The 13,942-nt window shown below is 34.0% G+C and overlaps 1 protein-coding gene across 9 annotated transcripts in view; it reads left to right on the forward strand.

Moving 5' to 3' along the window:
• The window catches only part of LOC149795652 (alpha-adducin-like), a 160,104-nt gene that overhangs the window by 75,402 nt on the left and 70,760 nt on the right, over nucleotides 1-13,942 (forward strand). For all 9 annotated transcript variants that reach the window (XM_089965476.1, XM_089965481.1, XM_089965482.1 and 6 more), the window contains exons 3-7: nucleotides 2,778-3,029; nucleotides 4,938-5,086; nucleotides 7,289-7,519; nucleotides 10,290-10,433; nucleotides 13,462-13,560. In XM_089965476.1, the coding sequence (XP_089821602.1) occupies nucleotides 2,778-3,029; nucleotides 4,938-5,086; nucleotides 7,289-7,519; nucleotides 10,290-10,433; nucleotides 13,462-13,560 (875 nt within the window). The remainder of the gene's footprint in view (nucleotides 1-2,777; nucleotides 3,030-4,937; nucleotides 5,087-7,288; nucleotides 7,520-10,289; nucleotides 10,434-13,461; nucleotides 13,561-13,942) is intronic.

Genomic DNA, 13,942 nt, shown 5'->3' on the forward strand with positions numbered 1-13,942 from the left:
ATAAATTCTGTTCATATAGACCAGGTGCTTTTACTATTTATATACTTTTCTTGGTTGTATAATGTTTAATTTTGCTAATTAGCTCAATTGGTTTAAAAGCCTCTGTGAATTGCAAGGCACAGATGGTCAGCTTCATGTGACAGTAAACGTAATGTAAGAAAGTGATGTGCAGTTTGGTATCAATTTTAACCCATTCAGATTATGGAAAAATGTAAATTTCTAGGAAATTCATGAATGGGCAATGAACATATTCCAGTCCATTACAGCCAGTTTTAATTATTTTAAGAATCATTTGAAGTTTTTGCAAGTTGCATGCTGTAATGGTACATTACAGCACTGTGCACAGGGTCAGATGCAACAGTCTGTGAATCCCTTGTTTACTTTTACAGCTTCTTTTTAGCTTACTGGACTGGTAACCTAAAGGTTGTGGGTTTGAATCCTCAATTGGATGGGCCTGGGTCAGATACTGTGGTACTGCATGCTTGGACAAGGCACTTAACTCCAATTATTTCTGTACTAAATAATATACTTGTGTTGCTATGATTTAAAAAGCAAAGGAATCCAAAACCAAATTTAATTTCTTTAAATAATTAGAATAAACACTGCCTAATGTATTTTCATGTAAAATAACCTCAGATGTGGTGTGAAGGAACAAAAAGTTTCACCCTCAGGCTATACACGGTGAGCTCACTTGTGACCCTCAGCTTACATAATGTGCAATCACTTTTAAACCTTGGTTTATATACACCTCTCCCTTGATAACTTTACCACATCGGGGTCCAAAAACATCGATGGCACTATAAATGAGGCGTGAGATATCAAGGGATCTATAAAAAAAAAGCCAAAACCAGTAAAGGGATCGGCGTAAAGGCAAAAGGGGGGCAGGTGGGTTGGCAGGTTATAGTGTTGAATACTCAATTTATAATCATGCTGAGATTAACTGTGAATAAATATCTCTTCATAACAGTGTACTTTGTTTATTTTTTCCTCATAGAGCAACATTAATTTCTGGATAAATTACGGTATATTGAGGAGATCATCAAAAACATTATTCCACATGGTTTCCATTAGCTTAACACGTGTACCACTTCACACATTGTGCACTACGTCACTAATTTGTGTGTTGAATTGGATACATTCTAATTTTATTGTTTGATCCAAATTAGACGGGTTTTTTTAATACAAAAGATCGACACTCTTTTCGAGAAACATTGTTGATTGAACAATAGATAGATTTGATTGTGGTAGAAGTAAAATGAAAAAAAATCATAAGGGTTAATCATTACCAATATGAATTTAATGGGTCTACAAATTTAAAAGAATGCAAATTTGAACATGATAATACTTGCCGTTTTTGACACGCTTGACAAATATAACTTCACATTTTGAAAAAATAAGTTAATTTTTTGTGTGTTACTCCTTGATTTCTCTGCCGCCGAGCAAAATCCCCCAGATTTCTCAACTGTATGATCTTTACATGTCAACAATTTGGGTCTCCAGCCACCATATAAAAATGTGAAACCATTTTCGATTGGTAAAATAAAATGAATTTTGATAACGTTAGTGACAACAAGAACTTATGCTCAGATTTGCATGCCTTTGAATGTTTTCTTTGTACCTCCCTTTTTTGATTTGATACAAAAGACATATTCAAAGTGACAAAACAACACAGGTCTATTTTAATTGATTTTTTTTTTAATGCAACAAACACTTCCTCAAGTTGTTGATCAAAAAAAGCCGGCATGTAATTATGTTCTCACAGAAGTACTCATGGGTTTCGATATGATGGTTGATTGACTCTTTTCATGTTTTCATAGAACAGAATATGTTGCAATTATGATGTTTACACTGAAACGGAATTAAGGATTAGAACGTAACTTTCACATAGCAAGAAATTTAATTGGTGTTGATTTCAATCTCTGTTGTCACCTGTTAGCATTTACCAGTTTTCATTGATTGCTATTTCACTAGGCTGTTTATTTACAGCGTATTAACAACTATTTTTCATTAAGAAAAAACTTGCATGATATATATCTAATTTAGAAATTTCACAATATGGGTTCTATCTTTACGGGCATTAATCGCCATTTTCAATAAAACGAGCGATATATCAAGGTTTAATTTACCAATTCTTATCGTAATTTTTTCACATTCAGCATCTTTTAAAGATATTTAAAATATATTTTCCTTGAGAAAAAAAAACAGGAGCCACTCCGGACACTGCGTTATAAGTGGAATCGCGAGTTATCTGGGCGCGAGTTATCGAGGGAGTGGTGTATAGTGAATTTACTTCTGAATCTTGGCTTGTATATTGTACTTTCACTTCCAAACCATGGCTTGTATATTTTAAATTCATCTTTGAACCTTGGCTTGTGTATTGTGAATTCATCTTTGAGCCTTGGCTTGTGTATTGTTAATTCACTTCTAAATCTTAGCTAATATGCCATGAATTCACATTTTGAACCCTTACATACTGTGAATTCACCATCTTTTGTAGGGTTCCAGTTTTCATGGAATTTGTGGATTCTACAAATCCTGAATGAATGAAAAAAATTGGAACCCTTTCTCACTTCTTAAATTATTTAAGTGCTGACAATAATGCCATTTTTCATAAAACCAAGAAAATTAATGTCTTTGAAAATAAATAACAGGTAATTTACAGTATATTGATTAGGTTATTGGATTCGAGAAAATGAAATAAAGTGAAAATGTCAGTTTGTCATTTACACAATTTTGAGATCCTGCATGTAATGTTAATTTTTTTATTATCGTGTCAGACCCTGATGACCCAGAGTATGTTCGGCAGATGCGTCGGCCAGCAGATATTAAAGAAGACGTGAAGCAAATGGAAGACCGAGGGCGTGTTTCGCTCATCCTTAACAGTGAGGCTTTTCGTAGGGAACTGGAAGAAATCATAAATGAGCAGATACAAGCGGGAAACTACCCTGCCAGTGTCATTGCCCTGCAGCAGATCACAGATCTCCTGGCACCCCATGTAAAAGTCAACAAAGGAGCACTTTCAGGTGGATGTAAGTGATTTTCAGGAAAATACACCTATGTAACCTCCAGTTTTGTTTATGTACCTGCCATTGGTGCAGCATATAATGCATTCCTTTGTGTTCTGCTCATCCACCAGTCTTATTTTTTGCTGTGTACCTGTACCAAGTGCTACAGTCGAGTTTACCTGGTTATAAATAAGCCTAATACTGTCAAGTTTAAAATTATAAAAAAGACAATGTTATTTTACAATAGGAAAATGATTTCTGTCAAATAACTGTAGCTCTTATGAATGTAACTTGGCAAAACTTCACAAATGTCTTTAATTCATTAACCCCAGGAGATTTTTTTGTCATTTTCACCAGAAATACAAGAAGGAAAGACATTTTGGGGGCTACTTCTGAAGATATCCAGATAAATCTTCTTCCAAGAGATTTCCGTTTAGATAAATGCCTAGTCATGTTAGAAACATAGTTTTTCATTGGCTATTTCACTCATGCATGTGCAGAAGAGTATAAGTTGGAGTTTGTTTTGTTTCTTTTTTTGCTTATTGGACCCATCATTTTTGTGTCCTGGTCACTAATTACTTGAAATCCCCAACTTATCCCACTTTTTGCAAAGATTCACCTGTCTGTGTGCAGTTCAGACCGGTTTCCTTAGATCTGAGGGCCAAAAAATCTGGACACAAAATCTGGTTACGCTAATTGGCTAAATTTTGGTGTTGAAAAATCGGGTCTCAACATTCTTGATGAGGTAAATAAAATGTTGAAAATTGAAACTATTTGTAACAAATTGAACACTCAGCATTATTGATCTTGAGATACCCACCATTCTTATCTGGGTGAAATCATTTCTGCTTTTGATGTAAGGTCATGCCCATGTAATCATTTTTGTAATTGAAGTATACTTAAGGTTCTTTTTGTTAAATGATTCTTTAAACCCAAATTGGTATGTTTCTTTATAGATATTCAACATGTTTATAATTTTTTTTACAAAACATTGAAAAAGAAAGTCAGACTAATTACACTTGGAATTACTGAACTCTTAAGGTCCTTTAAATGGCTCATTTTGACATGCAGGTTATAAGGCAGAGTGTATTAAGTTAGGATGTTGTATGTCTTTCCATCTGTTGGTTAACAGTATTGTGTTTGCAAAATAACTGGTAGTTCTCTTCCATCTGCTGTTACCAGACTTTGTATATAGTTTGTACTTTGTGTAAAGAACAAACCTATTCATTTCAGGGTCAAAATTTCAGAAGGCAGGGTTATTGTGAAGGAAAGAAGAAAACTGGTTTTCGCACAATAACTCATTTTCCGTAATCTACAATTACTAAACTATGTGGAGGGCTTACAATTGGGGCAAAGAACCCTATTGATTGTGGATTCCAAAGGTTAATGGTCACATTGACTCGAGGAAGAAAATTGCCTTTTTTACATTAACTTAAATTTTCCATTAAAAAATGTTACCAACCATTTTTGATGGCATGATTTTTTTTCCGTAAGGCAGGAATCTATTGATGTTTTTCTCATAAGGTTAGAGGTCAAACTCATTGACTTTAAGAACAATAATATGGTTTTCACAGAAGAACACTAATTCTTCATGATGCCCCAGTGCTAGAAATCACTATAAACTCTATGACAGAGTCATTGAATGAAAGAAGGAAAATGGGTTTCTATACAATAACATAAGTTCTACATAAAAAAACTGGCATGAACTTTTTGAATGGTTTGCACTTAGGGTATGGCAGTGCTCATGGTAACTGTTTGAAATAACAAAAATGGCTTCTTTACTAAAATATCATTTTTTTTTTAACCACATTATAGAAGTAAATGGGATCATGGGCTTATAAAAAGATCAGTGGTCTCTCGCTATAATTTCAGGTGTCAATATCATTTAGATGTATTGAAATTCTTTCTTCAAATCAGATTTATTCATTTCAGCTTGCCCAGCAATTCCTATCTCAGACATAAAAGGTGTGGATGGCATGAGCTTTTCCAAAGTGGAGAAACAGCTTCGATGCAAAGTAGCAGCCTGTTACAGAGTTATTGACTTGAATGGATGGACCCATGGAATCTACAACCACATTAGTGTAAATTACAGCCCATCATTTTGATTTAGGGTTGATTAGTGCTAGAGAAAGTCTGCTTTTATTATACTTTGCAGTATGTTGTGATTTAAGGTGAACTTTCAGTTGCAACATAAAATGAGTGCAATGCCATATTATTCTGGAATTTTGTGTAATTTGAATTTACGCTCAATACCTCTTTGCACTTAATACCTCTTTGCATTCGGAACTTGCAAGCAGCAGTGGCATTACTGCAGAATTTGATTAATGAAATTTTGCCAGCACTATTTCTTTTGCATGCATTAGCTTCCTGACATAGGGATCATTTTTGTATCCATGTGTGTGTCTGTAGGGTGTGAATGGATACAGGGTGTGAATGGATACACCATAGATTGATCTAGTGCGAAAATTTTAGTCTTGTTTAGCATGGCATTTATTTTGCATTGTATGTTGCCACCCTGAAGGCCATATTTGTGATCTGATTTTTATCAAACATGAAATATGGTCATATATCATCAAGATCTTGGACAATGAATGCATCTGTGCATATTGTTGATGTAATCTTGCATCTGACTGAACTTGGTACCACTATGGAAGCCACAATTCTGATAAAATTTTGCTCAGATTTTAAACATAGGCTTATATCATCAAAATATTCTGTGGCTTCAGTACTGAGCTAGAGCCACATGTACTGATACGTTGACCTTTTGTCTGATTTTCTGAGCTTGTTAATATTTGGAGAATATATTTCTGATTGGATTTTGATCAAATATGGAATGTGGGCTTAAATTGCCAAGTTCTCCGATGAGCTTAATAATCGGCAAGGTTGAAGCATGTTAATGCATGTCCTGCATCTCATTTGCTTAGCTTGCTACCAGTTTGGAAACAATATTTCTGATCCAGTTTTGACCAAACTTAGAATATGGCTTGAATCATAAGGATTTGTACAAGTTTGATAATGAGCATGATAACACTTTTAAATGAGGTGACCTATCGATTGGCTGGGCTTGTTACCTCACCAGAAGCTGTATTTCTTGTCAGATTTTGATTGAACTTGTAATATTAGCTTCTATCATCAAGGTCTTGGAAGCGTTTAATATTAAACTTGATCCATGCATATTAATAAGATAATCTTTCATTTGATTGGCTGAGCTTGTTACCACTCCAGAGAACTGATCTGATTGTTTAAGCATGTCACTACTCTAACACCTTTGTTTCTGATCTAAGTTCGGTAAGATTTGGTCATTACACATTTATCATCAGGTTGCCATACAAGTAAACTTTTGAACGAGATTTGTGGACATTAATGAGGTGATATGGAAAAAAAAGGAAAAGTAGTTATTCGTGTAGGTAATATGAAAATTTTGGCAATTGATTTAGGTTATATTCTCATGTTTTGACCAATAGAAATCCACTTTACAATTAACAACCAAGCCAGTTACAATTATTGTGTGTTTAAAGGTTTTTGCATATCAGATATGGTTTATGTTTATCATGACATGGTTTGTAGGTGGGACAACATGAGGTCCTTTTTCCATTTTGTTTCATCTTTTCACTTTTGTTATTTACAACTTATTAAAAAAACTTCTCAACCAGTTTACATACAACTTTGTAGGGGAGCATTAAGGCATCAACTTGAAAACTACTCGTCAGAATTTAATGGAAAGCATCATGCATAAAGGTTTTTCAAATTCAAAATGATGACTGTCTGCCATCAGATACTGCAGCCATTACTAAAAATAGATAAACCTTTAAATGACTAATAAAAAAAACTGCTTATCGGAATTTGGTTTGACCACATTTGACAGAATGGCATCTTGGCTTAGAGGGCTTTCAAGTTTGGACAAGTGATGCTGATTAGCCATTAAGTATAGCCACGATTTCTAAATGTAGAAAAACATTTACACAACTTGATCTCGAGTGCTCAACAACATTTGACCAACTTTGATAAAAAGCATCCTGACAAAGAAGCCTTTCAGTAATGGACACATGAAGAAGGTGTAGAGAACCTGAGAGCATTTGTTTTCATAATTATGCAGTCAGCAACATTGGAAATATTTTCTGTAGAAAGGATCCTATTGACCCATATTTTTTGACTAACTGCTCATGCATTTAGCTATTAGGTAGATATTGGCCAGATGAGCAGTGTCAGCCCCATTTGGGTCTCTTGTTTTATCTCTTGTTTTATGTGTAGAATTTATGAAGGACATTTCATCTCTTTTACAGGCTCGAATAAACCAGGAACTGGAGCACTTCCTGATAAACCCGTTTGGTCTGTTTTACTCTGAAATCACAGCCTCATCCCTAGTGAAGGTTGACATGCAGGGGGAGGTGGTTGACCCTGGGTCCACCACCTTGGGGGTCAACAAGGCAGGCTTCATGCTTCACTCAGCCATCCATCAGTTCAGACCTGACATTAGATGCATCATCCATCTGCACACACCAGCAGCTGTAGCTGTGAGTAGTCATTAGGAACTCAAAAAGACCTCGGACCTCTCTGGAATTTTATAATTTATCAGTCTCCTTGAAATTAGAGGATTTGGTTGACATAATAGACTAGTCAAAGAAATAATTAAACAAAATACAAAGCAAGCAGGTGGTGGAAGTTCAACATAGTGATTATATTGGGATTTTTAACTTAAATAATTTAGTCATTTCAACAAATAGTCTTGTATGTGCTGATTAGTTGTATTGAACATTTGAATGTTTTGTTTTATCTCTATATCATGTTGCCATGAAGTTGTTCATACTTGTAAATATAATTTTTTTTAATAGTCTTGATGTTTTATGTTAAAAATCAGTCATGACCAAATCAAACACTTTTTACTTTAAAAAAAAGTTCCTTTCAAGTAAGATAAAATTAGTTCACTTGACTAAAATTTATGAAATGTAGTTCATATTTATAATTTATGGTAAGTTACACCATTGTAAATTGACAAAGTGTTAGTGGAGATGATAAAATGTTACCTTTTTGACAATATAATAAACAGTGATACACATCAGCAAATCAGAAAACAATGTAAATGTCCTTATTCCAACAGACTCTGGAAATTTGTGTCAGAAGTACAGTAAATCAATTAAAATTCATGGGGTATACATTTTTTTAAAGTATCGGTAGACCATAAGCTTTAAAGTGTCATTAAAATATTTTCCTAATGATTATTGATTACACAATATCCAGTGGTAAAGCACCACAACTTTGTGTGCTTGTTTTAAATCCAGGGTGTTTATAGTGCTGAGAAATGTATATCATGATATGTTTATGATAGATAATGAAAGTGGAAATTTACTGAATAGGATGCCTGCAAAATTTCAAAATTTTGAGGCTCTATACTAATAAAATGACCATGATGTTGTTACAACTCTGTGGTCTTGAAGCAACAGAAAAGAGCAAAAGCAAAGAAGTTTTGTAAAATTCAACAAATAATGTATTTCCCTTCAAAACAAAGTGAAAATTTAAATGGAACTTAAGGTATTGTGAATTAAAACCCAAATATTCCTAAAAGTTGTGTCACAAGTCCAGATGCATGAAGTTTCAATTGAATTTATTAGTGTTCCCAAAAAATTCCAATACTGAATGTGTTGATGTTCTGTAGTCTCGAATGTACCAATGGCCTGGACTATTGCTATTTGCTAACAGCTTTTGATGTATCACACTAATATAGTCCAAAATGTTCTTGTCTGAATTCACTATAATTCCAAATTAATGTTTTAGTCCATGATTATTACTGAGCTCTCCCAGCAATAAGATTGATTCTGCTTTGGCAAGAATAATCCCAGTGTAAACATGATTATGTACCCTTCTACTTGATCAAGGTTGCTATTGCCATTTTCGGAAAATACTGTCAACTAATAGGAAATTTTCATTCTGGACATTTCTAAGTTCAAAATCAAGACTGTTTCTCTAATGTGTTTACGATTAATGATGATAATATTTAATTTACAAACATATAAAAATATTTAGCTTTGTTTTATGTTGTTTACAAAATAAATGTTCCTGATTAGGTACACCACTGACTTGATTTTGGACAAGGTCAGATACAAAATACAGATGTACACAACATACAACCATTGTGAAAAGCTGACAAAAAATACAAATTAAATATGCATAACACTTCATTGTCCTTTTTACTGTCAAAAGTATTATTTCTAATCATTTCAAATGATTAATAGTCAAACTTAAATGAAATTAGGGAATATGCATTTATAATATAGGTTGCCTAAAAGACACAAAATGGCTCATTGTGGTTCATCTTTAGATGACCAGTTCAGCAAATACTGACTGATCATAGTGATGAAGGCATTTTAAAGTAAGGAAGTATATCATATTATTGGGGAAAGTGTTGATGGAGATACCATTGGGTGATTTTGAACCTGAAAATGGTGTTGAAGTCTGTACATTCTAGATGGAAAAAAACTAGACAGCATGCCAGTCAACCACTCATTTCAGTGGTGTTTTGAATTGTATGGCAGACAAAGGCAGAATTAAAATATGGACAATATAAAAGTAGAGTGCAATTTTCACTTCTTTTCTGTTCACAATTTAGTCCTGTGGGATCATGTGGTACAAAACCGTATAGCCCTAACATAAAGGTTACGATAAAACTAATAAATAATAATCTTAAATTAAATTAAGAAGTAACAATATTTTATTAAATTTTGAGTGAGCAGATAATCAGTAATGGACTTGTAATCCTAATACAGCATTATGAAACAGTAAAGCTGGCATAGAAGTCGGCAGAGTGTTAATTGAAGAAAATAAAACTTGGACAGAGCTATGTTAGTGAAAAATCTTATTTTGGAGCAGAAGTATTCAAAAGATGATATGTGTGAGCTGTGGTAAATTGCACATAATATCCATAAAAAAACAGTTTTCAACCTTGTTTCAATTGGCTAAGCGAGCTATATATATCACAGTACAGAATAGGAACACTCAGAAACAATCAGTAGGCTTATGCAATTAGAGTGAGAGTCAACATCTTTGAAAGATTTTGATTTCAATTGGAGTCTTACAATGGAACAGGAAGAAAGACAGATGGATATTGAGGTATTTTGTTAATATTTAACTATGCCTTTTCCTCCTCCCCTGATTTTTCTTTTACTGCTTCCTTATTTTTTTGACAAGGGGGAAATCCCCTCTTATGATAAAATCTGGGAGCATCTTTGCATATATAGATGTGTAGGAAAATTGTTCTTTTTTAATTACAAAAGATAATTTCTTTTGCAGGTTTCTGTTATGAAATATGGCTTATTGCCAATATCACAAGAGGCCTTGATATGTGGGGAGGTGGCATACCATGATTACAGTGGTATCCTTGTGGACAAGGCTGAACGAGAAAAGCTGCAAAACAGTTTAGGACCAATTAAAAAAGTAAGTGGCTACACTTGTGTCTGTAAGATTTCTTTTGTAGGACAGTCTATATTGAATTTCTTAGTTGTGCATTAATTTAGTTGATAATTATTGGCTTATGTGTAACTTTTTATAGGCCAGTTGGTTTATATTTTAGATGTGTACAAATTTAATTTGAAGGAAAGAAAATATTTTTTTTGGTAATGCTTTTTTACTAGAGCTAGTAGCATATATACATAGCAGCAGATATGATAAAAGACTTACAATTTGTTTGATTGTGCCAATGCTTGCTAAGGGAAAGATGTAGATATCATTTCTCCATGTCATTAGCAGCGGTAAGATTCAGTATTCAGTTATTTGCAAGCTGGATGCAGTGGGAGGTTTGTTGTAATGAAACTGCTTAGTACAATCTGTATTATCTTAAAGCTGTTATCTAGCAAAATAAGAGGAGAAGCTGTATTCTCCCGATCCTGCAGGCAAGACAAAAATTAGGAACAAAGCTATGGCTGTCTGAAAATATATGTATGCATATCGTGTACATGCCAGCAATTATGCTTTTGGCCTAATCATTATGCTTTTTGTCACCAAATTACATTTTACGCTTGCCTGTATATGGATTTTGCTCCTTTGGTACATTAAAAAAATAAAAATGAAGAAGTAAAAAGTTGTTTTTGTCATTTTTATTATGACCTAATTTAAATCCACTCATATAAATTTGATAATTTTAAAATGATGACTGTTGTGTAAGAATAGCTTAAGAGTATTTTCCTTATTTGCAACTGTATTTCCAAGAAAACAGATGGGCTTCTTCAAATTTGAACTTTGCCCCACAGATTCATTATACAGTAAAAACTGTTATGAGCAACCTCTGCTATGAACGACCACCTGTCATTTCCAACCACAGTCACAATGCACGGATTGATTTTATTCTGCTATTGACACTGCTATGAATGACCGCATTGAAAAAACGTTGATAGACTCCACCAACCTTTATTTAATCTATGTAACAACGACCGTTCATACCATTCTAAACCACAAAAAAAAAAAGACTGGCTACCAGTATCGTATATTTTGTAGCTATGCTTATAGTGTTTTATAGTTTCTGTTGTAAACCAGACTAAATTACATGTAGATTATTCCCAAGTCTGGTTCCCTGCTTCGTATGCTCCCTGCATTGTTCTCCACTATTTGTATAGGGGAGAGCAATGCAGGGAGCATATGAAGCAGGGAACCAGACTAATTATTCCCACACTTGGCCTGCTTCCTGGCCTTATCATAGATCTTGTGTATGAGTAGGACCGAGTATCCCTATGAACGACCGTATGGCGAGAATATAGACACCACCGACTTATATGTAATAAATTGTTACAACGACCGCTTCATTAGTAACGATTGTTCTGATGAAAAACAAAAAGGGAATAATTAAAAATAAATCGAAGAAGAAAAGGATTGTTGCTACTGGGGATAGATGCTACAGTTCTTGAACCAGGCTAATGTACATGTCACGAATTGCCATTGTAGTGGCGAAATTGACATAGTGGTCGCGTATAGTGGTTGTCTTTAGAGCTAATTCCATATTGTCTGGGGGTGAATAAGGTAATTGTCTATTAAACCAGCAAGAGAGAATCGTTTGCGGGATTCGATTGATAGTGTCCAAGATTTGTGATGTTTGTTGTTTTTTACCCCGATGTGAAGTGATTACATCCCAATCACAAAGCCGTCGTCTCTTCAAGTTTGTGCCACCGGGTTACACACCTTGTTTATAGAGTTAATCCTTGTATGTCTTCTTTGAATGAAGCTGTTGACTTTTGTCCCTGAGTAAATGGTTCTGTTTCTGGATGAGATAATTGTTACTTTTTATTTCATTAATTGTTATATATGCAATGCACATGTATGGATTTCTCGTATTTCCCCAAAGCCCAGTCAAAACCGTCTTTACGTTCGATATTACAACTGAGCACTAATAATGTTAACACCTAGAACCTTAATAACAATGGACAAACCTCCCACTAAAAAGACAAAAATTTTAAGGCTGGAGAAAATAATTATTGTAACTCAAAGAAGTGAAAAAAAAGCAGACCACTCGCACAAAAGCAGTTTAAACGTCGGTAAAATGAACTTAGGCTGTTATAAAGGAAAAGGAGTAATACATGTGATCCTCAAATGTAAATGAGATTTCATGTTTAATGAGAGAAGTATATCCTTATTGCTATATAATTTTGTTCTTAGATGAATGTATACAATATTTTAGCAAGAACTATTATTAAAGGATAGAATATAAGTACAGTGATTGGTTATTTTTCTTTAAATTGTTCTGAAACTGGACCTTGGAAACTGGTGTTTTGTACAAACCTGCTATGAGAGACCACCTGTCTTCAGAGACAGTTTTTTGTTGGCAGAAGGGCGGTCTCTCATAATAGGTTTTACTGTATTAATAAGCTAGTTAGCGGACCAGTCTATACTTTTAAAGAAAATGGCAGCACATGTTAAGTGAAATGCTTTACTGCGCAAGTTGTGGATGTTATATTACAGAAAATGTTCTAACAAAATTTGATCTTTCAGACTTCAGAACATGTAAGATTAGGAAAAAGGACAAATCAACACCACATTACAAACTTTAAAAGAAGAATGTGAGAGTAATGTAATACAGCACTTTGAGCACATGGTCATGCTTATTGTAAAATTCCAGTTCATGATCATTCACGGAAAGTTACACATGTAGACTAATTAAAGTGAGTGCTGAATATAAATAATTTTTAGGCTTATTTTGTGTTTGTCTTCTGGTTCTAATCCATATGGAGACAAGAATTTTGATCAGCTGCAGAACCAGGTTAGTAGCAATAATAAATTAATCTTTTTGATGCATGCTGTAATTCTGGCATGTAATATATAGATTACACTTTTTACTACCAAAGTTGAAATTCATTGACCTTTTTGTAATCATATTTTCATTCATCAGTTTAAGTTCAGAGATAGAAGATAAACTGTAGATTTTAAGAAAAGTTCTAGAAGTTTAAAACAATACATTTTTGCTGTTTCTTTGCACCAGGTGATGTTTTTGAGGAACCATGGTGTGGTAGCCTGTGGTGCTTCAATCGAGGAAGCCTATCACTATGCTTTCAACATTATGGCAGCATGTGAGGCGCAGGTATAGTATAACCACATAATCTTGATATTAAAGCTCATATAATCTCTGAATGTAGTTTACATGAATAATAACTTTTAGATTCTTTTTGAAAATTTATGAGGACTGTTTCAGTTAAGCAAATGTATGCTCTTTGAAACATAAATTTTTAGCTTAATCAGTGTAGAAAAGATGTACACGCAGGATTTGTAAATTGGTCTGAATTCAGAATCTTTCCTGGGGTACCAATTTTAGTGGATTGTATGGTTGTTTCAAATAAACTACAGTCTTTCTGTGGAGACTATCGGCCCTGTTCACAAATTCACAAAGTCCACAAATTTTAATACCAGAGAAAATGTCTTTTGAGCTGACCTTTGAAGTACAGGATGGCTACTTCCTGCTATAT

The sequence above is a fragment of the Sinohyriopsis cumingii genome, chromosome 7, assembly GCF_028554795.1.
Source record: "Sinohyriopsis cumingii isolate HCF-2022 chromosome 7, ASM2855479v2, whole genome shotgun sequence".
NCBI classification, from domain to species: domain Eukaryota; kingdom Metazoa; phylum Mollusca; class Bivalvia; order Unionida; family Unionidae; genus Sinohyriopsis; species Sinohyriopsis cumingii.